Below are 26,470 nucleotides of genomic sequence, written 5' to 3'. Positions count from 1 at the left end.
AAAGTGTTATGGGTACAATTCATGAATATTGAATGAAAGGAAGGCTTGATCCCATTTGTGTTCATCTAATAGGCTATACAATTCTGCTTAGAGCATGTTTTTTTACACACAATGTAACTTTTTGTTCTAGGCATACAAGTGCCAAGTCATTTTGAAATTTCGCGGGGATTACGCTTACATTGTAGCTAGTGTAGTGACGTCAGCTGTGCAAATGTCCAGTAATATCTCGATTTTAATTGGTCTATGTTTGATACGTAATGTAGATGATTACTGGCATAACCTCTAAGACGACCTAAAGAGTCACGTGTGTGGAAGTTGTTGGTTTATTTATTTATCATAGACTTTATTGCCCCGTGCATCGCCACTGCTGCTTTTCGTCTGTGTGTCCTTGCGTCTCTCTGAAAATGCAGAAGCATAAACTAGGCTTCAGAGTTGAGCGCGTGCACCACCACAGTATGAAGGCAGCATGAATGGAGCCATGATACTGCGATTTACCAACAACTACAAACAATCGGTCGGCATACTTCACCCCTATTGAGCTGGAAATATTAATGCAAACGTACAAGTATGAACCCGTAATTAGAATAACATTTTGCAGCAAAAGACAGAGAAACGGCGTGGGAGAAACTTGCTGTAACATTTATATTTTGACATTTAACATTTATATTTACATTTAATAGCACGTGTGTGTGTGTGTGTGTCTTAGTTCTGCGCTTGTGTGTAACGTTTACTGTTTGGACGTGTTAGCCTAAACAACAAACGGCACTGACATCACCCCACGTCACTGCACTGTCCACTTTGCTGCCGCGATCCTGTGAATTTCCCCAATTTGGACTAATAAAAGGAATATCTTATCTTTCTTTTCTCCTTTTATTTTGTGGTATGATTATAAAATAAATGTACCATTTAGTTGTGTTTTATGGAGCAGGAGGAAGCAGCATCACTCTGAAGGAGAACGACGTAAATGGTAAATGGACTGTACTTGTATAGCGCTTTTCTAGTCTTCTGACCACTCAAAGCGCTTTAACACTACATGTCATCATTCACATCCATCCATACACTGATGACAGTAGAACCATACACAGTGACACCTGTACATCAGTAACTAACATTCACACACTGTAGTCGCAGCTACAGGAGCAATGTTGGGTTAAGTGTCTTGCCCAAGAACCCATCGACATGCGGGATATAGCTTGTATTTTATGCAATAGAAAAATAACAAGTCCTGAACACGCCATTCCTGATCACGTATTTGAATATACCATGCTCCGGAGGAGAAGAATATATCCCTAAATTAAATTAAATAAGAATATTATCTTCTTTATCTTATACAGTTAAACATAATTCAATCTATGGTTTAAATACACATATTCATCCCACCTACTGATAGGGATGTTGAACAGCTCAAAAGTGGAAAATAAAAATCAGTGCCAACAGCAACAAGTCTGCGCATACAAACAACTGATTAAACAAAAATTGTCAACTAACGTTATAAAACAGTGCACCGATTAATGAGTTTTGCTGTTTACATGTATGAATGAAAACAAATCGGCGTGTCAACCACTATTGCTAACATAGTCCCATTGGCCCGTTTAATTTATTTATATTCATTAATTAACGTTTTTTCTGATGTTACCCTGGCATCATTGACAAACTTGTAGCATACACACTGCGTTGACCTTTACTGTGAAAATGTACGTACTTCCGGTTTAGCTGTTGAGCTTCATATTTCGTTTTATAGACAGAAGCCAATTTTGTACGGTTGCCCTGAAGTGCAAAACACAGCGACAAATAGCACAACGGCAAATAGGAAAACACAACGGCAATTAGGAAAACACAACGAAATTAACTTACGGAAAGGGTAGGGCCTTATAGAAGAGGACAGACCCTTCTGATTGGACAGACTGTCTGTCTTTTAACAGGAAATGATACAGGGCTCTCAAGTGTCACGCATTTCGGTCTCTTGTCATGCACTCCCGCCACACATCCAATTCCTCACGCCAAGGAATCATACTCCGGTCCCCGAGCCGTGTCGGCCGTAGCGACCCCCCCCCCCCTTTTTATTTATTTTCATTTACAACACCTAAATAAAATTGAACAACAAAAACCTGTAAAACAATGGTGAAACACTAGTAGGACACCTTTAAGACTCGTAAAACATTGCCATCTCTCCTTGACTTTCTGCTGCTGCGCTCACTTCCCCCCCTCATCACTGATTTATTGATTGACAGAATATCTAGGAAGCGGCATTTCTCAGCTTTCAGAATCCGATTGTGCAAATAGTTAAGGAGTCACAGTAATTGGAATCCTCCATGTCACTTACCGTCGCCGGCGAAAGGCTTCGGATTAAGACGGTTAAAAGACAGACAAGTCCGTCTGTCCAACCAGAAGGGTCCATTCTCTGCTATAAGGCCCTACCCTTTCCGTAAGAAGTTAATTTCGGTGCTTTCCTATTTGCTGTTGTGTTTTGCACTTCAGGGCCACCGTAATACTGTCTATAAAAATTGTATTTACGGCGTTAAAATAAAAGTATTTGTTTCTTTTGGGGTTTAAAACGAAAAACGATGGTATTTCAGTATTTTCGTTTTGTCGTTTACTTTAAACGGTAAAATGAACTATCAAAAGGTACGCTATTTTGAGATTTATATGCATCGTCTTGTCTACAGGGGGCAGTGTGTGCCTGAATATCAACCACCATTTTCTTTTACGCCTAGAAGAAGAAGATTCACTCCCGTTTCCATGGGTGGACGGCCTGCTCTGGATCTAGCCTGTCCGAACCGCATTCAACGTTAAACTAAAGGAACGAGGGAAAAAGTCAGTGAATGTGCGCTTAATCCTACTGTTATATCATTAAATGTCAAATATATTGAATTTTGTGATCTAACGTTACTGAAGTGCCTGTAACTGTAACCAAGAAGAATGACTAACGTTAACGTACCCCGAAAGGAAAAAACAGTTACGTTCACCTACATTAACACATATGCAATGTAATAGAGATTTGTTGATAACAGTACGGTGGCGTTAACCGCAAGTAACGTCACCGTATCTAAGTATAAGTGTCTCGTAAACACAAGCTAAATATGTGACACAAAGCTTTAACGTAAATCAACGTTAGCAAAGTGCCTTCTAACTTTGACATTTAGCGTGAAATTACCTTTATGTCCGATGTGTCGATATTTCAGGTGCACAGCTAATAGATCAAAAGATGTTTGTTTGATCATTAGTTAGATTCCCATTTCTCAACGTAATCGTTCCTTTAAGTTAATTTATCACTGTCAGCATTCAGCTAGCAGCTGTCAGTGTTAAAATGCTAGCTCACTCACGTTAAAGTTAACTGGCAGCCTTGATAATGTAGAATTGCTAAACATTGCTGTTTTGGTTGATGAACTAAAAGATATTCCCGTTTAAATGTGTCTGTTTGGGATTGGGTGATCGATGAGAGATCAGTCTGTTTAAGACGGGGAGATCTCGACTTGTTTCGTCCTGATTACAAAAACCTGCCTCATCTGATTCACTGGTTAGCAGCTTTCCATCTACAGTTATTACATTGATGGTACACTTAGACCCACAGCTGATCTGTTTCAGAACAATTAATGAATTGGAACCATAGTATTAGTTAGTCTTGATTACTTTAGTCATCTTTGGTTATTTACAGCCATACTGCTAATGATATCCTGTTTTACCATCATTATATAGTATAGCTTTCCCTGTAAAAAAGGGACCTGTGCAGGTCTTCCAAATTACTTCGTTGTATAAAGTTAAAACTAAGCTCTTTGTTTTGGGTACTGAAATATTTGACAGATTTTAAGCTTCTTTCTGGACCACTTGGTATAGTCATACCAGTGCTGATGTGTTTGTACTTGATATAGTTTTGTGTTTAAGATTTGTTTAACTTTGAAGTTTAGCCTTAAAAAAAAAGTATCTCAAATAAACTGAAGTACATTTACCTCTAACTGCTGTTGACTGGCTACTACTCCATTTTTCTGTTTTTGATGTGTGTTTTTTAGGTGTTTAAGTTTATTTTCTTTGTGTTATTTATTCCAATCAGCAGGTGCGGTTAAGATTTGACAACTGAGATTTGTACGTCCCTGAGAGAAATCCATTTTTACCCTCAAAAGACCTCCTGTTCCTGACCCTCTATAAAACCCATCTCTTTACCATGAATGAAGTAAATATAGTCAGAGAGGGGTGGCTTCACAAACGAGGTAAGTAGCATGAGGGTCAGTAAAGTCTTCCCTTGGTAATATTTCGAGGCAAAACACAATTCAAGTGTTCTAAATTGAAACCCGTTAGTTCAATCAGATGGAGAGAGTAACTAAAGTATCTAAAAATGCCACTGATAAGCCTATTTATTGGATGCACTTGATTCAGGTGAATACATAAAAACATGGAGGCCGAGGTATTTCATGCTGAAGAGTAACGGTTCCTTCATTGGCTACAAGGAGAAGCCTGATCTAAGCGAACAGACCTCACCACCACTCAACAACTTCTCAGTAGCAGGTCAGTCCTCCAAATGCTAAAACATCAATATAACTAGTGCTTTCTTCTCTTCAACCCCATGGTTTGACTTCTACAGTAGCTTGCAGAAAACATTTATGTTTGTCTTTTATCAACACAACGCATCAAAGTTATTTAACATTTTAAAACAAAACCACCTTTAGATTGGACCTCACCTGACATACATATAAAACACACCCCTATCAATCAACACTTACACCTACAAACTAAAGAAACGATCACTGCATTGTTTTTTCACAGAGTGTCAACTAATGAAGACTGAAAGACCCCGGCCCAACACATTTGTCATTCGTTGCCTACAGTGGACCACTGTTATTGAACGTACATTTCATGTGGACAGCAATGAGGAGAGGTAAGAACAGGGTCAACTGTTATGATGTTAATAATTTAGATTTAGATTCAACTTTATTGTCATTGCACAGGGTGCAAGTACTGAGGCAACGAAATGCAGTTTAACATCCACCCAGAAGTGCAAAATAGCAAAAAGTGCAGAGTATGTGCATACGTAAAGTGTAATAAGTGAATAAATAGATATGTACAGTAAGAAATGGATATACAATAACAGTGCAAATGTTCAGTGGCTGGAGGAAGGTGTGTGGCAGTCACGCCAGGGTGGAGGGGGGAAGTACAGTCACTGAGGGAGATGTGTGTGTGTGGGGGGTTGGGGGGCAGAGTTCAGAGTTCAGGGGGGGCAGAGTTCAATAGAGTGACAGCCGCAGGGATGAAGCTGTTCCTGAACCTGCTGGTCCGGGAACGGAGCACCCTGTAGCGCCTCCCAGAGGGCAGGATAGTATTCCTCCTAGTATTTTGCTAAACTATTGTGGAATGTTCCACATTGCTGTTCTGTATGAAAGGTAAGGATTTGCCAACACTAAGCCAGCTGATGTAGTCGGACAGCCCATGTCCGTGTGCAAAGGATCAGCAGGCATAGAGAAAGGTGTGAAGTTTTGATGACAAGTTATTTGTGTGCCCCAAACCCTCATTTTCTGTAACCTTCTGTAATGGAAGTAGTCATTGACACTACGACAGGCAAAATACTTCAATTCAACAACGTCCCGCTAGTTGTTATCATTGTTGTATTAAGTTTCATGCCTCCTTTGCTCCTGTGATGCTGGCGTCACACAGAGGAGCGCCATATGGTTCAGTGTGTATCAAAGACTCCCTGAAACCCCCTGAATTTTTTGATACAATGCATAATAATATTTGGGACAATGCCTGTCAGAGAGGAGTGGATGCGAGCCATTCAGTCAGTGGCAAATGGTCTCAAGATAAGGGAACAGGAGGAAGAGGAACCGATGGATATGTTCGGCTTACCCAACAAAAGCAGCCTGGAGGAGATGGAGGTGTCCATGTCCAAGAATCGCTCCAAAGTGGTGAGACAATCTCCAGGTTTTGCCCAATTTCAGAATACTGTTTGAATAGAAAAATGTTATGGTACTATTTAGTATTTTCCTTGCGAGGGCAACACTATTATTATTTTATACTATTTTGTTTGACAATGTCTTCTACTGTATGATTTGTTAATATAGTTCCTTATTGAGAATTCCACCTCCACACCTGAAATATTTTGTTATCTTGCAAACAGATTTATACAATACTAATAAAAATGTTAATCTTAAAGAGTGGATTTATCAGATTTAAACAACTTGCAAGTTTATTTCACAAAATGATCTGAGTAGACCTGCAGATTAAGCTGTTGATTGTCATCACTACCACAGAGACCATCACATTGCGGTTGTCAATGTATTTTTCTAAGGGCTATCAAAGTTAACGTGCTAATCTTTGAGATTATTGTGGCCGTAACTTTGCACAGTCCTCCAAACAGGATTGGCGGTTCCAAACAGGATTGGCGGTTAAACCTGCATGTTTATGGGTCGTTGGGCAAGACACTTAACCCCAACATTGCTCCTGTAGCTATGACTACAGTGTGTGAATGTTAGTTACTGATGTTCAGGTGGCACTTTGTATGGTAGCTGCTGTCATCAGAGTGTGAATGGCTTTAAATGGGTGAATGATGACATAAAGTGTCAAAGCACTTTGAGTGGTCAGAAGACTAGTAAAGCGCTATACAAGTACAGTCAACTAGGACTAACTTTTAACTGTGCAGACACATTTCAATTTCATGCAAGTTTAGATTAAAGAGTTGTAAAAAACTCAACTACACGACTGTGAATGTAGAAGAGAAATGTCTATCTCTTTGTAAAGATCTCTTGTGGGCTATTTTTGTCTAGGTTGCATATGTCAACTGAATAATTTTTAAATATGATCCGTTATAAAGTCTCATACCTTGACTGTTTACACATTACAGACAATGAGTGACTTTGAGTACCTGAAACTTCTTGGGAAGGGGACATTCGGCAAGGTGATTCTGGTCAAAGAGCGGTCCACCGGAGTTCATTATGCAATGAAAATACTACGCAAAGAGGTCATCATAGCCAAGGTAACTCGGTGTGTCCATACCTTCCTCTAATGAGCAAGATACTGATGCAGTGTAATTCCCAAGTATGTTACTTCTATTCACAAAATGGAGTTCAATAGTTATGTTTGTCTTCAGTATGGGAGGAATACTATTCTTAAGGTAAAATTTTGTGGATAAATTGTTGCCCTTCCTTGGAAAAAAACGTCATGGCCAGACTGCACCCCATTCCCCAACGTTTTGGGCATTCGGGGCTTTTTAATATAAGTTCTCAACTGGGTAATAGCTAATGTTGATTAAAAAAGGGAGTCAGACTTGCCAAGACTTCCATATACATTTTCTGGCCAAACACGAAACTATGTCCAGAAAAAAATGTCCAGTAGGCACAGCTCAGGGTCTAACAAAAATGTAAACCCTGAAATCTTCCACAAAGTTCCATCTTTTGTGCCAGGTATAGTGTAAGAAGGACCTAACCTCTACACCACACATTTCCGACAATTCAGGTTTTGATTTATGTAGCTTCTGTGGGGTGAGGTACAGTTGATGATGAAAATCATAGTGAACAAGTATGTAACAGGCATTAACTGTCGCTGACATAATTGTTTTGACATAAGTCAGACCAGAGTTGCTCATTAATTGTTACATTCAAGTCTGACTTCCATCTCATCCTGGATCTGTGAAGTCCTGCCTTTGGGCCTTCATTCAACATTCATAGTTATGATAGTCATTCCAGGGACCCAAATTAGATTTTAACGACAGCTAAGAAAATAAAGTTCTACTGGATAACTGACACATTTTTTTCAGTTGTTTGCAAGACAAGAAGAGTCGTTTTTCAAAGCAATCTTCCAAATGCTGTATTCTTGTATTATGCAAACTCCCCAGAATTTTGTTATTTAGAGTGATGGTACAAGATAATTTTGAGGGTGACAGTCCCATATTCATTCCTCATAATGAAGGATTATTATTATTATGTGCTGCCATGAGTTAAACAGGATTTATCAGCGAAATGTACTCCCATTTTATTAAGTGGAGCTCTAATTCTAATCTGATGCTGCATAATTGAATAATTTATAATGCATCATTGGCTAAGTCACAGTTAATAATTACATCAGGTAAATGTAGACAACACAACAGTGTTATCAACAGTGTTATTTTGGAAAGTGGAAGTTCAGGAAATAAGATACAATTGGGTTGCATATTAAAAGGCCAGGTTGCTTGACTTTCCATTAACCTGCTTCTGATAGTGACTAGCCTCTACTTGGATGTGTGACCGAACTCACCCTAACCCAGGATCATTCCACATGAATTTGATTACATTGAATTTTTTTTAAAGTTCCAAAGCGAAAAAACTCAATATTTATGGTATAGTTATTTGCATGATCCTGGGAATTGGCCCCAATCTGGACAGGCATCTTTAGACACTAGATGGCAGCAGAGTACTGATGATCAGGTTTCCAGAATGGTAATATTATGCAATTATGTTATATTATGTCAGACTGGAAAGTCAACTTGCCACTGAGTGAGAAAGGTGGGCCTGTTCCTAAAACTACCATTTGTCACTGCATGGATTAATTCCATTGCAGGCTGTTTAGTATCCTCTGGGTTGATATAAAGAAGTACCTGCTTCACGTAAGTTTGTGATCGAACATTACATTACATTACAGGTCATTTAGCAGACGCTTTTATCCAAAGCGACTTACATTACACTTTAAACCCATGGCTTTTTCACATTTTTGCCAGGGGAGCAATTAGGGGTTAGGTGACTTGCTCAGGGACACTTCGACATGGTACATGGGGCAGCCTGGAATCGAACCAACAACCTTGTGCTAACCCAGCACACCTTCTCTAACCCCTGCGCCACAACGACGAACAAATAAGTCCTGCAGAGAGACCGGGAAGGCAATGACTTAGCAGGAGGTGTGACCGCTCGTGAAGATGTCTGATCTCAAAATAAATCGACATACAATAATTCCCAGAGGAATGTTTTTTTTATGATGAACATGAGTACTCCATTTAAAGTTTCTCATCAATCATCTCACACACATTTATTAGATTTGATGTACTGTATAATTCATTGCAGAAAAAATAGTTCATATTTAATTTAATTTAATAGAAACAAAATAAGACATCTCTCCACCTTATTTGGCATATGTACATTGACAGATGTGCAACACCTGTAACACATTAAGAGACACTTTAATGAGACAACATGACAACACATTTTACTTTTGTAATTCAAAACATGACCCTCTTGAACATTGAGGGAGGCCTGCCTGTTCTTGTTTGTTGTGAGGCAACAGTGGCGCATGGAATAGAGCGGGTGTGCCAGGAACCGCAAGGTTGGCTGTTCAAACCCTGGATGCTCCATGTCGAAGTGTCCCTGAGCAAGACACCTAAACCCTAACTGCTCCCCAAGCTAAATGTAAAAACCATGGGTTAAAAATGAGTCGCTTTGGATAGAAGCGTCAGCTAAATGACATGTAGTAAGGTGAGCTCGTAACAGCAGGCGGCTTCTCTAGTTAGGTGTTAATTAAGTTCTCCAGTGAAGGGTGTGGTACTTTTAAGATTGTTCATGGGTTCCACCTCTCCCACATTTGTTATTTTTAGGTTTTTAATGCATGTACAACTCCTGGTTGTTAGACTGAAAATGATGGCTTTAGGCAGAGTGGTAGAATATAAGAGGCTTCTCTTTTTACCAGTTACTTTCTTGTACCCCAGTAGTTTGAACAAATGTCCTCAGATTAAGAGATCATACCAAACTAGAAGCATTGCTTTTATACTGTATGTTTCCAGTATTTCTGACAAGTATGTGTGTTTTGGCAGGATGAGGTGGCCCATACAGTTACAGAGAGTAGAGTGTTACAAAACACTCGACACCCCTTCCTCACGGTAAGAACTATTAAAGGAACTGAATGAAGCACTACCTTGGATAAAGCAGCCAGCATATTGTCTTATTCATATACATATTATTATAAATGGATATTTAACCATATAAAAACAATGATTGTGATAAAATCGCTTTAGCAATGGCGAAGGCAGCAAAGGTACAGAACAAGTACAAGTATATCATATATTAAATAAACAAAATTAAAATGGATTCCCAAGAATTGATTGAACAGGTTCAATAGAATATATAGTGTTAAAGGTGCTAAAAGGCAGCAAGACATGATAACATTGTTGTGTATTGCAGCAATTTGATGGCTCTCTTTGAATGACTTTGCGCTCTACTGAGGACATCCCCATCTCCCTAGGATTAGTTGGAATAATTTAACGGGATCTTCTGACATTTTATAGATTCCCATCTTCATGTCAAAATCGTGGTTTTCCCAATTCTACACTGATAAAATACTTTCAAATCCCATCAGGGATTGCATATTTAGTGCTAATTAGTAAATGTTAGCATGTTAAACTAATATGGTGGGGAGTTTCTTTTTCTGATACGGGACAGGGGATATTTTTGGGTTGTACAAATTGTAAAGCTCTCTGAGGCTCATCAAGAGTCATTGTGATTGTTAGCCTTCAGCTGAAAGCAGTGGAAGTCCAGCTTAATAGACTGTTGAACGTTTGATTTTTGCTTTTTCAGAAAATACTTGGTTTGGTGAACTTTGTTTTCCTGTGTTGCAATGTATATTGACCTTCAGATCCCGGTAAAATCTAATACAGGCAAATAATGGCAGGAGCTTTCTGACAGACAATGTGAATGATCAGTATTTAGGGGAGACCCTCACTTTTTATGGGGAGTTTTTAATGTTCTACCTTCCAGTCACCTTCTGTAATGTGTGTTACTTTCCTTCCTGTAGACACTGAAGTATGCTTTCCAAACCAACGATCGACTTTGCTTTGTAATGGAATATGCTAATGGCGGCGAGGTAAGACTTCACACACCCATGGAGATGCACTAAATCTCTCCACGTCAACCGCTTTCCAGGCACCTTCACACACTGACCTTCTCCTTTCAGCTGTTCTTCCACCTGTCCCGGGAGCGGGTGTTTACAGAGGACCGAGCACGCTTCTACGGGGCTGAGATTGTGTCAGCGCTTGAGTATCTCCATTCAAGTGATGTTGTTTACCGGGATCTGAAGGTCAATATCAAAGATTCATGTCATGACTTTAGAGAATATAATGTGACGGATTCTGGTTTTATATTTCAATTTCATTCACTAAAAATTGGAAACGGCAGGGGTCGTATTTGATTAATGGCAAGTGTGAAACTAAATTATTGACATCAATAGAATTTATTAATAAGCACTGAAAAAAATTCACAGAATAAATAAACGTGTTCCACCCTGATCTAAAAGTAACCAATACTATGAATCAAATCTCATAATTGATATTCACTCCTCAGGAGTAAAGGATTTTGAAGGTTTTAAGACCAGCACTGGCAACAATTACTGGTGTTGCCCCCATATAAATGCACATGTAAACGCAGATAAAACATTTATTAAAGTATAACAGCGATCAAGATCAACTATATCTGTCACCAACAATCCCTATAACACTTTTACAAACCTACTAACTAAACAAACAATCAAATGTGTGTGTGTGAGAGAGAGATTGAACAAAGGTGGGGAGGGGAACTAAGGAAAAATTCTAAAGAGGGACAACTGTAGTAATGACTGTCACAAAGGGGTGAGCAAGAACAAGAATGGCAGGTGTACAACTGTTGATTCAACCACAGAGAGAGGAAAAAGCCATCAATTGCTGCACGCTAGGGTGAAGAAGAGGGCAGGGAAGTAAGTAATGGCCGACGCACGGGGATTCGAAATGGAGACGAGTGCAACATCTCTAATCAATACGGATTAGTATGGTCGGACCTAAAGTTGTGTGTATGTGGTTACGGGTCATTAGTTAACAAAAGAATATGGCTAAAAATGAGAGAAAGAAAGTAACAAACAAATCTCACGAGCTCTCCTGGAGTAAAAGCTATTCTGACCATGAAGTATAAACCAGCAGCAATGATCTCTTTTTGCGTAATAACTTTGGCACTTTAACCTCCTTGCACTGTATTAGATCCACAGGCAATATGACGACAGTTGCAGGTACACAAATCAAACATACATCAATGCATGCGCAATAATAGCGGACTCGTTGATCCGGGCTATAGAGTACCACGTCATGACTTAATAACAATTAAAAGACATAAGTTTATATAACACACAGTAACTTAGTCTGCCAAAAAAACAGTCTCTGAGCACACTGTTTGGTGTGGTCAGTCGGCGGGGCGAACGGTCTTTTTTGCCATTATTTCAGCAATTTCCAGCTGATTTTTGTGATGAATCAAGTTCCTTAGAAAACAGACTACGAAGATTATTCGGTTCTTCAGTGCCCAATTGTATCGGCCAAAAGCTAAATGCAGGGAGGGAGAACGCAGAGCGCTGTCCTCAACTGGAGCCAAAGAAAATGATATAAAAGTGAAATGAAACAAAAACAAAATAAAGCAAGAGTCTTTGTTTGTCCAGTGAAGTTATGAAAGTTTGTAAAAGAAAACCGCAACGTTGTGGTGTCTATCTGCCGCAGCCCGCAGGAAAGAAAATTATTCTTTGCCGCATTTGAGTATGAAATCTAGGGGTTTGGTCACCTGACACGGTCCTTGTCCAATGTTAAAAGGTTAAAATGTCAAAGGTGAGGTCTGGTGCCCGGCTGTGGTTACAGTCTCCCCATTTCAAACATGCATGTGTTACTGTCCTTTCCGTTGTCTCCTGGAATGCATGGTTAAGGGCCTAACCGACTCATGGATGAGAGCCAAACAGCAGTTTCAGAGTTTGTTTCTATTAGTGCTGTTAACCACGATTAATTGCATGGTTTTCTGTATTGAATCTTGATTAATCACATTGTTCTGCGCTGAATTAGGCAATAAATGCAAAAGTAGTGTATTCTGCACTTTTATTTTAAAAGTACTACTATATGAACAACACTGCAATAAAATGCCAATGCCAGAGCATTAAATGATTTATCTAGTTTGTGAATAAAAGACAAGTTGCTGTCAGATTCAAGATTCAACGATTAGAACATTATAACTAGCAAAAAAAAATGTATACATGGGAAGAATTACCAGCTGACACATGCTTATATCAGGGAGCAGTTTAAACCGTTTGTCTATGCTAGCTAGTGTGTGCGGGATGTGGTGCCTGTAACAGATGCTCATGTATCAGACTGCACTAATTACCTAATACTGATCCATAGCTGCCAACTCTCATGTGTACGGCGACACAAGCTCTTGCATGTTTTCACACGAACTCACGCCATACATTCAAATCTGATTTTGGGCTGAGACACGTTTGTTCCTTTTCAAACTCCCCGACGGTAGATGGGCGCTAAGGAGGTCATCTGTAACCCTATTCGCTGCATAGACATCGGCCCTTTCTCAATACCTATGACTGCGAGAACGGACTTGCTCTCCCGCGAGAATAGACTCGGTTCTTGACTGTTAGGTATTTTAAAAGCAAAAAGTAAAGCAAAAGCTTGATAATAGTAACATTGATACCTTACCTGGTAGTTATGGTACCACAAATACGATACTGGAATATTATATCTGGAATATATCTATGATAGTAATAAAGAAAACCTCTGTACGCGTTCCCTTTTTTACCTGGCATCTGTTTGACTGTCTGTTGGATAAACAATGCTTAATTTACTTGCATATAGAGTTTGATATTCTCACATTCATATTCTATCTTAATTTATGGAATAATTATTTTTCCTTAACTAAAAATAAAAATAATTCGGTCATGATCCACCCTCAGGCTCCACCAGCATGTAGCCTATTGCAGCGTCAGGTTATTTGGTACAATTTTGTGTGTATTCTGACCTCATGATCATATAGCCCCACATGAGTGAAATTGTAGGTTATTTTACATTACTATTCACTAACTTATTTGCTGTCTTGCGTTGCACTTGCTTGATGTAGTGATGAAGTAAGGGTACAGCGGTACCTTTTCTAGTACCGGTACACCGTGCAATATTAGGTGTTAGTAAACCTTACTGGATCACACTTACTGGTGTATATCTAATTTGTATTCATATTGAAAGAAACGCAAAACGTTACTGAGGTGAACATTTAATTCAGGGCTTTTGTATTACATCAGGAATCAGGAACATCACACTGCATTAACGTTTTAATGGTTTTTTAAAGTAAAAGGAGGTTGGATACAGTAAGAACAATTTGACAGTCAATATTTTACTGGATAGGGCTGCATTCCACATACACAGACTTACCGTTTGTCTCCTTGTTACTCAAACATCAAGAGGCCGATAATCAGTGTGGTAGTCCTCGTACAGTTGACTGCACAAACATCACTATAAATTAAATTGGCGATGTACCTGAACCTCTTCTGTGTCTAAATTAATACTGACTAACCTCATAGTATTTATGTATATAATATAGGGATCAATGAGGGTACATACCGTAAGAGAAATTACATCATCAGTGATTAATGTAATAGTATTTTATATCTATGATACAGTGATCAATGAGGCTACGTTCTGTAAGATAGGTGACCTCATTAGTGCTTGACATAGTATTTAATATCTAATAAACAGTGATCATGGAGGCTACAGTTAGATAGATGACATCATTGCTGATTAACATAATATTTAGTATCTATGATAAAAAGACTAACAAATTGTATCACTTGTAGAACCATTGTACTCATAATGGCTCTTATCTATAGCAAGTTGTAAATCGACTTATTTAATGAAATTGCACTTGTTTCTTGTTCTTTGCAGTTTGTATCCTTATGGTTGAAATGCACTTATTGTAAGTCGCTTTGAATAAAACCGTCAGCTAAATTACATATAATGTAATGTAATATGATGTAGGGCTCAATGATGCTACAATTATATTTACATTTTCAAACAATGAAATAAATAGAAACAATTTCAAGCATATGCAAGCAAGCAGCTGACCAGACATTTAATGTCTTACCGAGAAATATACAATAATTTACATGTGGAAAATATTTATTTATAATTATTATTATTACAATTCAGAGCTTCAGAGATTCTTTGAAGCTGCTGTCCTGCTGCTTAGAATCTCGATGACGGTCTCCTCATGTACTTTAATTACAACATTGTTAGTTTGAATGCACAATGATAGAAAATAACTGCACATGGAGTTATGAATCTAAACTCAAACAGACGTAACGTTACCGATGAACAACATCAGTCACCACATTAAAAGTTATGAAGACTAGTTCAAAAATAGTTATAGCTCATGTATAACCGCTACAGAGATGTGAAAACCAGCGGAGCATTTCACAGAAGACATGCTGAAAACAAGCGGCTCTTTGCAGGCTGAGATGAGGCTGACTGCCCGGTGCTGGAGGGGTCTGACGGTCCCGTTAACTACACCTCACATCTCTGGCAGCCATGGAGCAAATTGTTACGAAGGCTGAATGTTGACAAACGACCGTAAAAATGTTGCTTAAACAACTAATTTCTCGTCTGAAAAAGTCCTAAAATGACACTCAAATATAGTAGTATTTATAAACTTTGACTTACAGTTGTGTCTATTTTCCTCTGTCATTGTTGCCTGTTGCTGAGGTGAAATGCATTCTGGAGTATTTGGCTCTCACAAGCACGGACGAGCCTATGGGGCGCCGTTTGTAAAATGTTGCACGTTCTAAAATCCTACGCAGTTTTGCTACATTTAGCATTATCATATGAACAAAAAAGCACAACAATATTCATATGTCACTTTTTCAAACATTTAGAGAGAAATTCGTATAAATTCATGCAATAACTTTTCCAAGGATAATGTTTGGCAGTAACACGAAGTTATTAAATAATATAAATGTTAAATCTAAATTTAAATGTTAAATCTAAACGTTATATCTAAATGTTAAATGTAGATCTAAATGTTAAATGTTCACTATTCATATCAGACTTGACGACTGAACATTACAATATTTAAGGTAAGTCACGCAAGACAAGCTGGCAAGTCCGGATGATTAGCTCTTGTTATAGAGCAGGGGTGTCAAGGGGGGGGTTGCGCGACCATCCGCGCCCGTGAACACCCCCGCTCCCCCTCCCGCGCATGACTTCAACGTGGACAGTATGTGGCCCCCTACCTAAAATTATGATTTAACATTTTGATTTACATTTGAGATTTACATTTTATATTTAACATTTAGATTTACATTTAACATTTAGATATAGTATTTAACATTTACATTTAACATTTATATTATTTAACAACTTTGTATGCGACATTTTACAAACGGCGTCCCATACGAGCCTGCTTCGATGCATGCCCGGTAAAATGGGCGGGGCGAGTCACGATATTATGACCGTTCTCGGCCAGATGCGGACCTTAGAATTGGAACAGTACTCGGGTTACGACGGATGACGTTTCACGAGTCCACGAGAACGCATATTGGGAAAGGGCCATCCTTTTTATCCAGAAGTTAGCAACAGAAGAAGAGTCACAAAGAGACACGACCGCGGGGGAAAGAGAATCCATCGCTGAAGAAAATCTTCCATCTCCAAACTGAGCAGAGACCAGGTATGTTAATGATGTTTGGTTCAATTCAGTACTTACTCTCTTAAACTTTACATCTTGAAAGAAATGATTGGTATGTGTGTGTCAACTTGTCAACTTCTTATGTGGTAAATGTAAACTCGGCTGTCACAACAAGCAGCAGGGGAGCACCTTGTTAACCTCGTGGTGTACTGCATGCTCAAAACATCATAGCATTGTTTATTTACGGTGCTCAAATATAACATTTATCTTTTTATTTACAGGCCAAACAAAAGGACTTACTCTGAAGACTTTTCCAAACAGCACGGCCAGTACAACCTTGCCCACAGATCTTAGGAAAATACTTTTTGTCATGTGTTGATCCATTTTATTGCTTAAAAAGGCTTCTGTTCAAGCACTGTAAACACTTTATTGTTGCACTTTTTATTTTGATGGATCGTGTGGTGTGAATAATGAAAAATATTTCTCCCTAACTAATTGTCATTCTTTTGCTGAACATAAATCATTAAGTGCTCTCAAGAATACAATTATTAACAATATAGCAGAGGTGTCAAACTCATTTTAGGTACACATACTGTCCACTTTGATGCGCACGCAGGCAAGACCATTTACGGGGGGGATGAAAAAATGCAATTAATGTCTTTCTGTAATTTTTACACTTAGCATAGTCATCTGGCGGGCTGCAGTGGACCCATGATCAACAATTCTAATTCTTAATCTTAACTCGAACTAAGCTTCCATTTATTTGAGTTAAATTAAGATTTGAGATTGACTTTTTTTGTCAAGTAAAAAACAGGTTTCATTGAGCACCTGCTCTAAACTGCTCCGCTCTCTTCTCTCCAGCAGACAATGTTTGCCTAAAAATCTTTCAGGAAACATTGCAAAGCTGAGCTGCTTGTTGCTGTGGCAGGGCTCGGTAACCACCAATGATGTGGTCACCGCTATAAATTTACAAATTAATATTACTGGCTCAATCTCACCATCATGGCAATGAATTCTTGACTACTAGTGATCCAATTATAGTTTAAAATGATCTGTTTGTCATTTCACTCCCTCAGCTGGAGAATCTGATGCTGGATAAAGACGGCCACATCAAAATCACAGATTTTGGCCTTTGTAAGGAGGGCATTACTCCAGACGCAACCATGAAAACCTTCTGTGGTACTCCTGAATATCTGGCACCAGAGGTAAGGTACTGTGACTACAGAAGTAACATGTTCACAACTTGCTACAAAAAAAGCTTTTGGTCACTCTTATCACCTCTATTATATTATGGGAGTTAAAACATAATTCTGGCTTTGGCCACTGTGTGTATACGTGTTTGCTGGTCACTCCTAAAGGCTGGCGCATGCTTCTACGTCTTTACGCACCGCAGTGTCGACGCACTCGTTTCAATTCATGGTTCAAAAAGGCTTGCGTGTGTTGCAGAGCAATTCACCGCCAGAACAATGGGTGGAATAATGTTTTTTGTTGAAGACGACCTAGAGAGTTACGTCTTTGTGTGTGGAAGTCGTTGGTTTGTTCATTTATCATAGACTTTATTGCCCCTCGCATCGCCACTCCTACTTTTCATCGCGGACACATTTGTCCTGTATTTTCCTCAGCAACTTTGTTCCCCCCTCGACCGGCGGGTCGACGTTTGCGGAGATCTCTCTCCATGAATCAGAGGCCATCCGCGTGTCCTTATAGTCCGCCAATGACGGGTTGTAGAAGTGGTCATATTTGCGCATTTTTTCAGACAAAGGTTCTTCAATCTGACCGTTCTCTCGTAAACATTCTTCGTTTTAATAATGGCGGTATTGGGCTATGAAAACGGAAATGTCGCTTGCGTCGCTCTGAAAATGCAGAAGCATAAACTAGGCTTTACTGAGTGAGGAGACCCCTCCTGTTCTCAGACATTATGTGGGAATTGATAATAATTCTTAACACTCAAGAAGGTTTTTGTATGTCACTTATTTCTGAGAATAACAAAACATTTTGGAGAGCTGCCAACTCTCACGGTTTTGCCATGCGACACATGCTTTTGCATGTTTTCACACTCACTTGAAGCACACACAGCACATCGAATTTGTCACGCAAAAAGTAAATCTGATTTTGGTCCGAGACGCGTTCCTTTTCAAACTTCCCGACGGTAGACGGCGCTAAGAAGCGCATCTGTAACCCTATCCGCTGCATAGACATAATTTCTCAATACCTAAGACGTCTGACTTACGTTCTCGGGAGAATAAACTCTGGAGACGGACTCGGGAGACCTGACTCATGGGTACGGGGGAACGTATAACAGTCATTTCCGCAATTAAAACAGCAGCTGAAATTTCTGCAATTGAAACAGCAGCTGACTTGATGACGTCAGCTGGTCTTGCTAATACATTTTAATACAGTTCTTGACTGTTTTACTATCAAGCTTGTTTCGTTTTCATTTAAAATAAAAAAGGTGTGTGTGTGTGTGTATATATATATATATATGTGTACATATATGTGTATATATATATGTGTACATATATGTGTATATATGTGTATATATATGTGTACATATATGTATATATATATATATATGTGTATATATATATATATATATATATATGTGTGTATATATATGTATATATATATATATGGGTATATATACACACACATATATGTGTGTGTGTATATATACCCATATATGTGTATATATATATATATATATATACACACATATATCTGTGTGTGTATATATACCCATATATGTGTATATACATATATATACACATATATGTGTGTGTGTATATATATACATATATATATATATGTGTGTATGTGTATATGTATATATATGTGTATATACAGTATGTATATATGTATATATAGAAATATTCAAGTCTGCAAATTCCAAATCACTTGTTACTGCCATTGTTGTGAATTGTGATCAGACCGATGTCTGTGTCTCAGGTTCTAGAGGATAATGACTATGGCCGGGCAGTAGACTGGTGGGGTCTGGGTGTAGTCATGTACGAGATGATGTGCGGCCGTCTGCCTTTCTACAACCAGGACCATGAGCGCTTATTTGAGCTCATACTCATGGAGGAGATCCGGTTCCCCAGGAACCTGTCGCCCGAGGCCAAGTCCCTGCTTGCTGGCCTGCTCAAGAAGGACCCCAAACAGAGGTACTGGACCGGACTGATACTGTGTGTGTGTCTGTGTGTGTGTGTGTGTGTGTGTGTGTTAGCAATGCCTTCTCTGTTCTTACATTATCACGTTTGGACTGACAGGTTAGGTGGAGGTCCGTATGATGCCAAAGAAGTAATGAGTCACAAATTTTTCATCGCCATCAACTGGCAGGATGTGGTACAGAGGAAGGTAAGACATTGAGACAACAAAATAACTAAAACTATGGTTTTCTTTTAATCACAAGCCTTCATATCTGTGATATCAAGCACTGTAATCACTAAAGTATTGCTCTCTGTAGTTTGTATAAAAAATGCTTACAGTGAAAGAAGCTCTCAGGGTTATAAACGATGCAGTCTTTATCACTATTGAACAAGTGTTTTTTGTTCCATTCGTGTCAACTGAAGTTAAGAAAATGTCCTACTTTATGAAAACATTGACACTGATAAAGCTTGCTTAATTTTATACTTGCATGACCATAAACGAATATCCTGAATTCCAGAAGCATGATTCAACAGAAGAACAAAAACTATTTTGGAAAGAAACTAATAGAGCCTGTTGTAAGACCAGAGAAAACCTATTGAGTTTTGCTGTGGTATAATATGTTAACAGGGAACACATGTAGTCATTATATAAATCCAGTATTTTCCTAATCTAGGAGTGTTTCACTTATTTTATCTGCCATTTCGTCATCAGCTCGCTCCACTCTTCAGACCGCAAGTGACTTCAGAGACAGATACCCGGTACTTTGATGACGAGTTCACAGCACAGACCATCACGCTCACTCCTCCAGACAAGTGTAAGTCTGACTGGACAGTGACTATACCTGGTCCACCTGTGTCCATACCATTTGGGATTCTGGACTGAAATGTGACCAATAAATTCTGCTGTCTTCTTCTAACAGATAACTGCCTCGACTGTGAGGATCCCAGCCAACAGGCACATTTCCCGCAGTTCTCCTATTCTGCTAGCATAAGAGAGTGATTGCATCTCTGCCACACTCACACATAAACATACAGGAGGCATGAACACAACCTTGCAGGTATAAACTGAACAGAACAGAACCTCTCTTCAATGAGGTCTTTGTCCATCAGGATCTAAGTGCCTCTACTCGTAGCCATATTGTTCAATAGAACCAGACTACGGACAAAGCCTGGCCACATTGGCTGTACTGTATCAAACCGGACTTCAGTACCTCACATAGTAATAAGCACAACTCAACAACATTGGCCAGTAGCACCTTCGAATTGCCTATAAACAGCTACGGCTGCTTTTTCAGACTATAATCCACCAACCATTTTAACACACTTTTTATGTTCTTTATGGAATCCATACAGTTCCTCTATGATGTTTCCAAGTGCTTTTCTTCAGAACTAGCTGTTACCACCACTGAAGATCGGTTTGTGACTGAGGGAGAAAGCAGCTGTGCAGTATATTGGCTATGTGTGTGGAAAAAGGGGCATCATAGAGTCCAAAATATCAGTTTTGTCCAAAGGTCCCTGCCATGAGCTTTTGTGACTTAATACATTGTTTGATATGCATCAGGACCAAGGAATACATTGATAACATTTGATGATCAGTGTCCCTGCGGATATAAGCTTTTGAGAAAAGCAGGAATTGTTTTTGTGAACTGTTTGCAATAAAAACAAATCACTTGTTTATTAATTTGCTCTCATTTCAAAATTAAATTTACTGTTTATTGGCGGCCTCTCCTGGTCCCTCTGCCCGCTGGGATGCACCGCCAAGTAGCCCTCCGCCAGGGTGATGGGCGCCTCCAGGGTCGTTGGGCAGTGGCACCGGACCCACGCTGCTGTGCGGGGCAGGTGCCCCTCCCTGAACTTTGCCATCACACCTCCTGCACCGTCTGGCTGCAACCACCTGGTGGCGGCGTCCTTCAGCCGCTGGCCGTACGCGAACGGCCGGTTCCCCGGGCCCAGCCTGGCTTCGCGGAATCGCTGGCGGTGATCTTCCGGCAACAGCCCCAGTCTATCCACCACGGCCTTATTAACGTTGGCGTAGCCACGCCGCCGGTGGTAGCCTCATGGTCGCGGTCTGTGCCTCCCCGGTCAGGAGAGGCAAAAGCCGGACCGGCCACTCCCCCGCCGGCCAGCCGCACGCCTCCGCCTCAAAGGCCTCCAGGAACGACTGGACGTCGTCCCCCGCCGTCATTTGTTGGAGCGTGAAACCGGCGAACACAGCGGCCCCCTGCGTCAGCGGCACGGCCACTGGCTGATTCAACGCCTGGGCCTGTCTCCCCACCTGGGCCTGGAGCGCCCCCAGGAACTGTCGGCTGGCCTCTGCCTGCTCCCTCTGGACAGCCGCCAGCTCCCCGATCATCTGGCCGAGCGCCACAAGCGGCGGGGCCGCCCTATCCTGCGTCCGTCATCTCCTCCCCCCAGCCACTGTGACGTGTTGGTCCTATGGGGGTCCCGGAATGACGAGGATGCATCAGGATGTTTTCAACAAACAATCTTTATGTTCTCCACACAACAACCGTCCGGCTCCAGCTTCCTCAGCTGGCTCTGTCTCCCGCTTTTGCCGGATCTCTCCTTCTTAAGGACAAAACACACGCACTGATTAATCCCACCTGAGGCCAATTATGCCTCCTCCAGGCACCGTTCCCCGAGCCACTCCCTTCTCCGTCCCCTCTGCAGCTGAGCCAAACTACGCCCGCCACCACAATAGGATTTAAACTAGCTGAGTGCAGTTCCTTTAATACCAATCAAATGTTCTAGTCTCTGCAACAGGATACAATGATCTATTGTGTGAAATGTGGCACTGAGGTCCAGCAAGACAAAAAAGGGGAACATTAGAGATAGGTCTGTAGTTAGCCAACACCTCTGGAGCTAGAGTAAGTTTCTTAAGAAGAGGTTTAATTACAGCTACCTTGAAGGACTGTGGTAATCTGTCAAAGACAGATTCATAATATCTAGTAAAGACGTGCTAACTAAAGAGAAAAACTTCCTTAAGCAGCTTAGTCAGAAGTAGAAGATTTAGACTTCAAAATTATAGAAGTCAGTTGGTCAGGGTTGATGGAAGAGAAGCCATCCTAGAAGGTAAAAGGGCCCACTGCTGCATCCAAGATACCTTCATCTGAGGACACGTCGGCACTTGTTGAAGGCAGGAGACCATCAATTTTGTCTAGTCTTTTTTTGATAGTCAGAATCTTATCATTGAAGAAATTCATGAAGTCTGTATTACTGAGGTAAAGGAATACACGGCTTGTTTTGACATACAGTTGTTTTGATTTTTCTCTATTAATGATGAGTAAAAAGATGCTCTTCTGCGTTTCGGAGAGCCTTCTTATGTGTTTTAAGGCTGTCTTGCCAAACTAGCCTAGATCCTTCCGATTTGGTGGAACACCATAACCGTCCAAGTTTCCGCACAGTTTGCTTTAGGTTCCGGGTTTGATGGTTATACCAAGGAGCAAACTTCCTTGTTGCTATTCTTTCCAAAGGAGCAATAGCGTCCAGCAGCACTCTCAAAGAGCTTGTAGAAGCATCAACAAAATGATCAATCTGGGACGGACTGAAGTTCTTAGCAGTATATATATACATATATATATATCAGGAGTCTGATATTTTGAGTCAGGACACTGAACTTAGAGCAGAAGGATTGGCTTCTTTAAATGAGCCTACAGTGGTATCTAATAAGCATCGACTGCTGAAACTTTAGTAGAAATTCAAAGGTTATCAGGCAATGGTCCGACAGGAGAGCGTTCTGTGGAGAGATTGTTAAATGTTCAATCCCAATCCCATAAACAAGAACCAAGTCTAGGGTGTGGTTAAAACAGTGAGTTGGATGACAGATATCTAATATTCAAAGTCCCCATTTAATTCTTATTTTGTTGCACTGTTGCATTTAGTTTTAACTTTGATTAAGTTATTTAACAGAAGTGTGTAAGACTGCGACTCTGCTTCCTGGTCTGAACTCTGGGTCATGGATTAAGTCCACTAAGAAACTGGGTCAGATTCTTAGAAATAAGTTCAGCTCCATCCAAAGTGGGATGGATACCGTCCCTCCTAATCAGACCAGGCTCTCTCCAAAACATCCAGTGATCAACAAAGCCCACATTACTTACTGGGCACCACCTCGACAACCAGCAGCGGAATGACATGCGGCTGTACATGTCGTCATTGATCAAATTTGGGAGGGGGCCAGAGAAAACTATGGTGTCTGACATTTGTTATGGAACAGAGACTCACAACCAGGGAGAGGTTGAGTACAAGAAGGTTATTGATTGTGGAAGTGAAAGGAAGCTGGACGGTGAGGGATTCAGAGGAGTTAGAATGTGGACGAGGAGGGTCGGAGTACTGACTGTCGTTTGTCGTTGAGCATGGATGAGGAGGAGGAAGATAGCTGGAGCACTCACCATGGACAGGAGAGAGGTGAGTGGCGAGAAGACGACGGGACCCAGGAGGAAGAAGGAGACGCAGGTAGGCCGATAGCAAACTATCCTTATTCCGGTAGGTGAGAAGTGCATCGACGAGAGTCCTTACTCAGAAACGAGACCAGACAAAGTGACTGTGTGAGGATGGTGCTTTTGTGCTGACTGTGCTGATGAGGTAATGACGTGCAGGTGATTAGAACTCTGGTGACAGTGATCTATGTGATTATGTGGTGGTGGAGCCTGGTTGGTCTCTGACAGTACCAGACTCCATGGCCCGCTCCTGAGGGCCGAGGACCCCGACGTTGCGGTGTTCGACCTCTTCCTCGGGGTGTTGGCCGATCTGGGTGAGCCTCATGAAAGGTGGTAAGGAGGGTCGGATCTAGGATATCCCCTCTAGGTGTCAGGAACGTTCCTCTAGTCCGTAACACTCCCAGTCCACCAGGTACTCCAGACGACTACCACAGCGCCGGGAGTCCAAGATTTCACGGACTGTGTAGACTGACCCGTCCTCCAGGATTAACGGGAGAGGGGGTTCCTCTGTCGGGACAGGCTCTGGGGAGGGAACAGAAACCGGTGAGTGGTAGGGCTTGAGAAGTGACACATGGAAAGTAGGGTGCATTCTGTAATGTGCAGGTAACCGTAGCTGACAGGTGACTGGGTTGATCGGGTGATGGTGAAGGGGCCCATGAATCTGGGACTCAGCTTCTTGCAGGGCAGGCGCAGCTTGATGTCCCGTGTAGAAAGCCATACCTTCTGTCCTGGCTGGAAGGTAGGTGGTTCCGCTCTCCGGGTGTCTGCCTGGATCTTGTGTCTGCGTACTGCCCTTTGAAGATGATGGGCGTCGTCCCAGACCCTCTCACTCTTTCGGAACCAATAGTCGTCGGAGGGAACGTCGGAGGGTTCCCCAGACCATGGGAACAATGGAGGCTGGTAACCGAGCACGCACTGGAAGGGAGTGAGTCCAGCGGCAGGATGACTGAGGGAGTTCTGTGCGTACTCGGCCCAGCCTAGAAATTTGTTTCAAGAGTTCTGGCGGCCATGGGAGAAGGTTCTCAGAAAACGCCCAATCTCCTTCCTCTCTGTTTGCCCATTCGTTTGAGGATGGTACCCAGATGAGAGACTGTCACACCTAGGAGTCTGAAAAAGGACCCCCAAACCTGGGAGATGAACTGAGGCCCCCGATCTGATACGATGTCCTCTGGAATCCCAGTGTCGAAAAACGTGGTTGAAGAGTAGTTCCGCAGTACTCGTGGCAGTAGGTAGACCTTTCAAAGGAATTAGACGACAGGATTTGGAGAATCTTTCAACTACTACTAAGATACATGTATTACCTTCGGAGGGAGGTAGGTCTGTGGCGAAGTCTACTCCGAGGTGTGACCAGGGGTGTCGGGGAACGGGCAACGGAAGGAGTTTGCCGGATGGGAGATGACGTGGACTCTTGGAGATGGTGCAGTCGGGGCATCCTTGAACGAACCTCCTCACATCCCTGGCCATGTTTGGCCACCAGAAGCGTTTTTGTAGCAGTGAGAGGGTACGGTTGGCTCCTGGATGGCCAGTGGACACGGAAGAGTGTGCAGAGTGAGTGATATTGTTGCGTTGTGACTGGCGACGTAGGTGCAGAGTAGGAGAGCGGTTGATGAATGGACCACTGGATGGGGCACAGGGTGATCCTCTGAGGCAAGATGGGCTCCGGTTCTTCAGTTTGTTCTTCGGAGTTGTAGAGACGGGATAGAGCATCTGCCTTGAGGTTTTTTGTACCGGGACGATAGGAGGTGGAAAAATTTAAACGGGTGAAAAACAATGCCCATTTTGCCTGTCTAGGGTTTAGGCGTTTAGCCTTCCGGAGATATTGTAGATTTTTATGATCGGTGAGAACTGTGAATTTCTCTTTCGCCCCCTGCAGCCAGTGTCTCCATTCCTCCAAGGCGAGTTTGATGGCCAGAAGTTCTCAGTTCCCAATGTCGTAGTTGATCTCCGCCGGGGATAGTTTCTTGGAGAAGTAGGTGCATGGATGGAGAAGTGCTGGATTTCCCCTGCTGCTGAGATAGCGCCGCGCCTACCGCTAACGTGGAAGCATCCACCTCAACAACAAATGGTTTGTTGGGGTCTGCGTGGAGTAGGGGTGGTGCACTTATAAATGAGTCCTTAAGGCTCTGGAAAACCTGGTTAGAGACTTGGGCTTGCGGAGGAGGAGGTTGGTTAACGGAGAGGATATGGAACTGTAGTTATGGATGAACCGCGATAGAAATTAGAAAATCCGAGGAAACGTTGAAGTTCTTTGATGGTGGAAGGTGTGGGCCAGTTCTGGACCGCTTGAACCTTCCCCTCGTCCATCTGGATGCCGTGTTCACTGATTGTGAACACTGTGTAGCCGAGGAATTGAACGGTTGGCTGATGGAAAGAACATTTCTCGGCCTTGAGGAAGAGTTGATGTTCTCTGAGGCGTTTGAGGACCTCCGCCACGTGATGGCGATGTTCGGCCAGGTTTATCGAGTGGACTTTATAATGGATCTTGTTGGTCCTC

The 26,470-nt window shown here is 41.4% G+C and overlaps 1 protein-coding gene and 1 long non-coding RNA gene across 5 annotated transcripts in view; one reads left to right on the top strand and one right to left on the bottom strand.

The window, feature by feature from the left end:
• LOC120821432 (RAC-beta serine/threonine-protein kinase) overlaps window positions 1-21,217 on the top strand; it is a 23,314-nt gene extending 2,097 nt beyond the window's left edge. The window contains exons 2-16 of one of the 4 annotated variants that reach the window (XM_078107241.1): window positions 929-967; window positions 2,667-2,814; window positions 4,052-4,205; window positions 4,372-4,500; window positions 4,759-4,870; window positions 5,741-5,891; window positions 6,827-6,958; window positions 9,758-9,823; window positions 10,735-10,803; window positions 10,894-11,016; window positions 17,471-17,599; window positions 19,341-19,555; window positions 19,661-19,748; window positions 20,253-20,355; window positions 20,461-21,217. In XM_078107241.1, coding sequence (XP_077963367.1) covers window positions 4,160-4,205; window positions 4,372-4,500; window positions 4,759-4,870; window positions 5,741-5,891; window positions 6,827-6,958; window positions 9,758-9,823; window positions 10,735-10,803; window positions 10,894-11,016; window positions 17,471-17,599; window positions 19,341-19,555; window positions 19,661-19,748; window positions 20,253-20,355; window positions 20,461-20,540 — 1,443 coding nt within the window. In that variant the 5' untranslated portion in view covers window positions 929-967; window positions 2,667-2,814; window positions 4,052-4,159 and the 3' untranslated portion in view covers window positions 20,541-21,217. Of the gene's footprint in view, window positions 1-928; window positions 968-2,666; window positions 2,825-4,048; window positions 4,206-4,371; window positions 4,501-4,758; window positions 4,871-5,740; window positions 5,892-6,826; window positions 6,959-9,757; window positions 9,824-10,734; window positions 10,804-10,893; window positions 11,017-17,470; window positions 17,600-19,340; window positions 19,556-19,660; window positions 19,749-20,252; window positions 20,356-20,460 lie in introns of those variants that run through there. The other 3 variants (XM_078107240.1, XM_040179943.2, XM_078107242.1) reach the window with 3 other exon arrangements.
• On the bottom strand, window positions 20,678-26,470 carry LOC120821434 (uncharacterized). The gene is made up of 2 exons (XR_005712541.2): window positions 23,929-26,470; window positions 20,678-21,974 (listed from the first exon to the last, which is right to left on the bottom strand). It is a non-coding gene; the product is annotated as an uncharacterized LOC120821434 (long non-coding RNA).

The sequence above is a fragment of the Gasterosteus aculeatus genome, chromosome 7 (assembly GCF_964276395.1).
Source record: "Gasterosteus aculeatus chromosome 7, fGasAcu3.hap1.1, whole genome shotgun sequence".
NCBI lineage: Eukaryota > Metazoa > Chordata > Actinopteri > Perciformes > Gasterosteidae > Gasterosteus > Gasterosteus aculeatus.
This window is presented reverse-complemented; position numbering and strand designations above follow the sequence as displayed.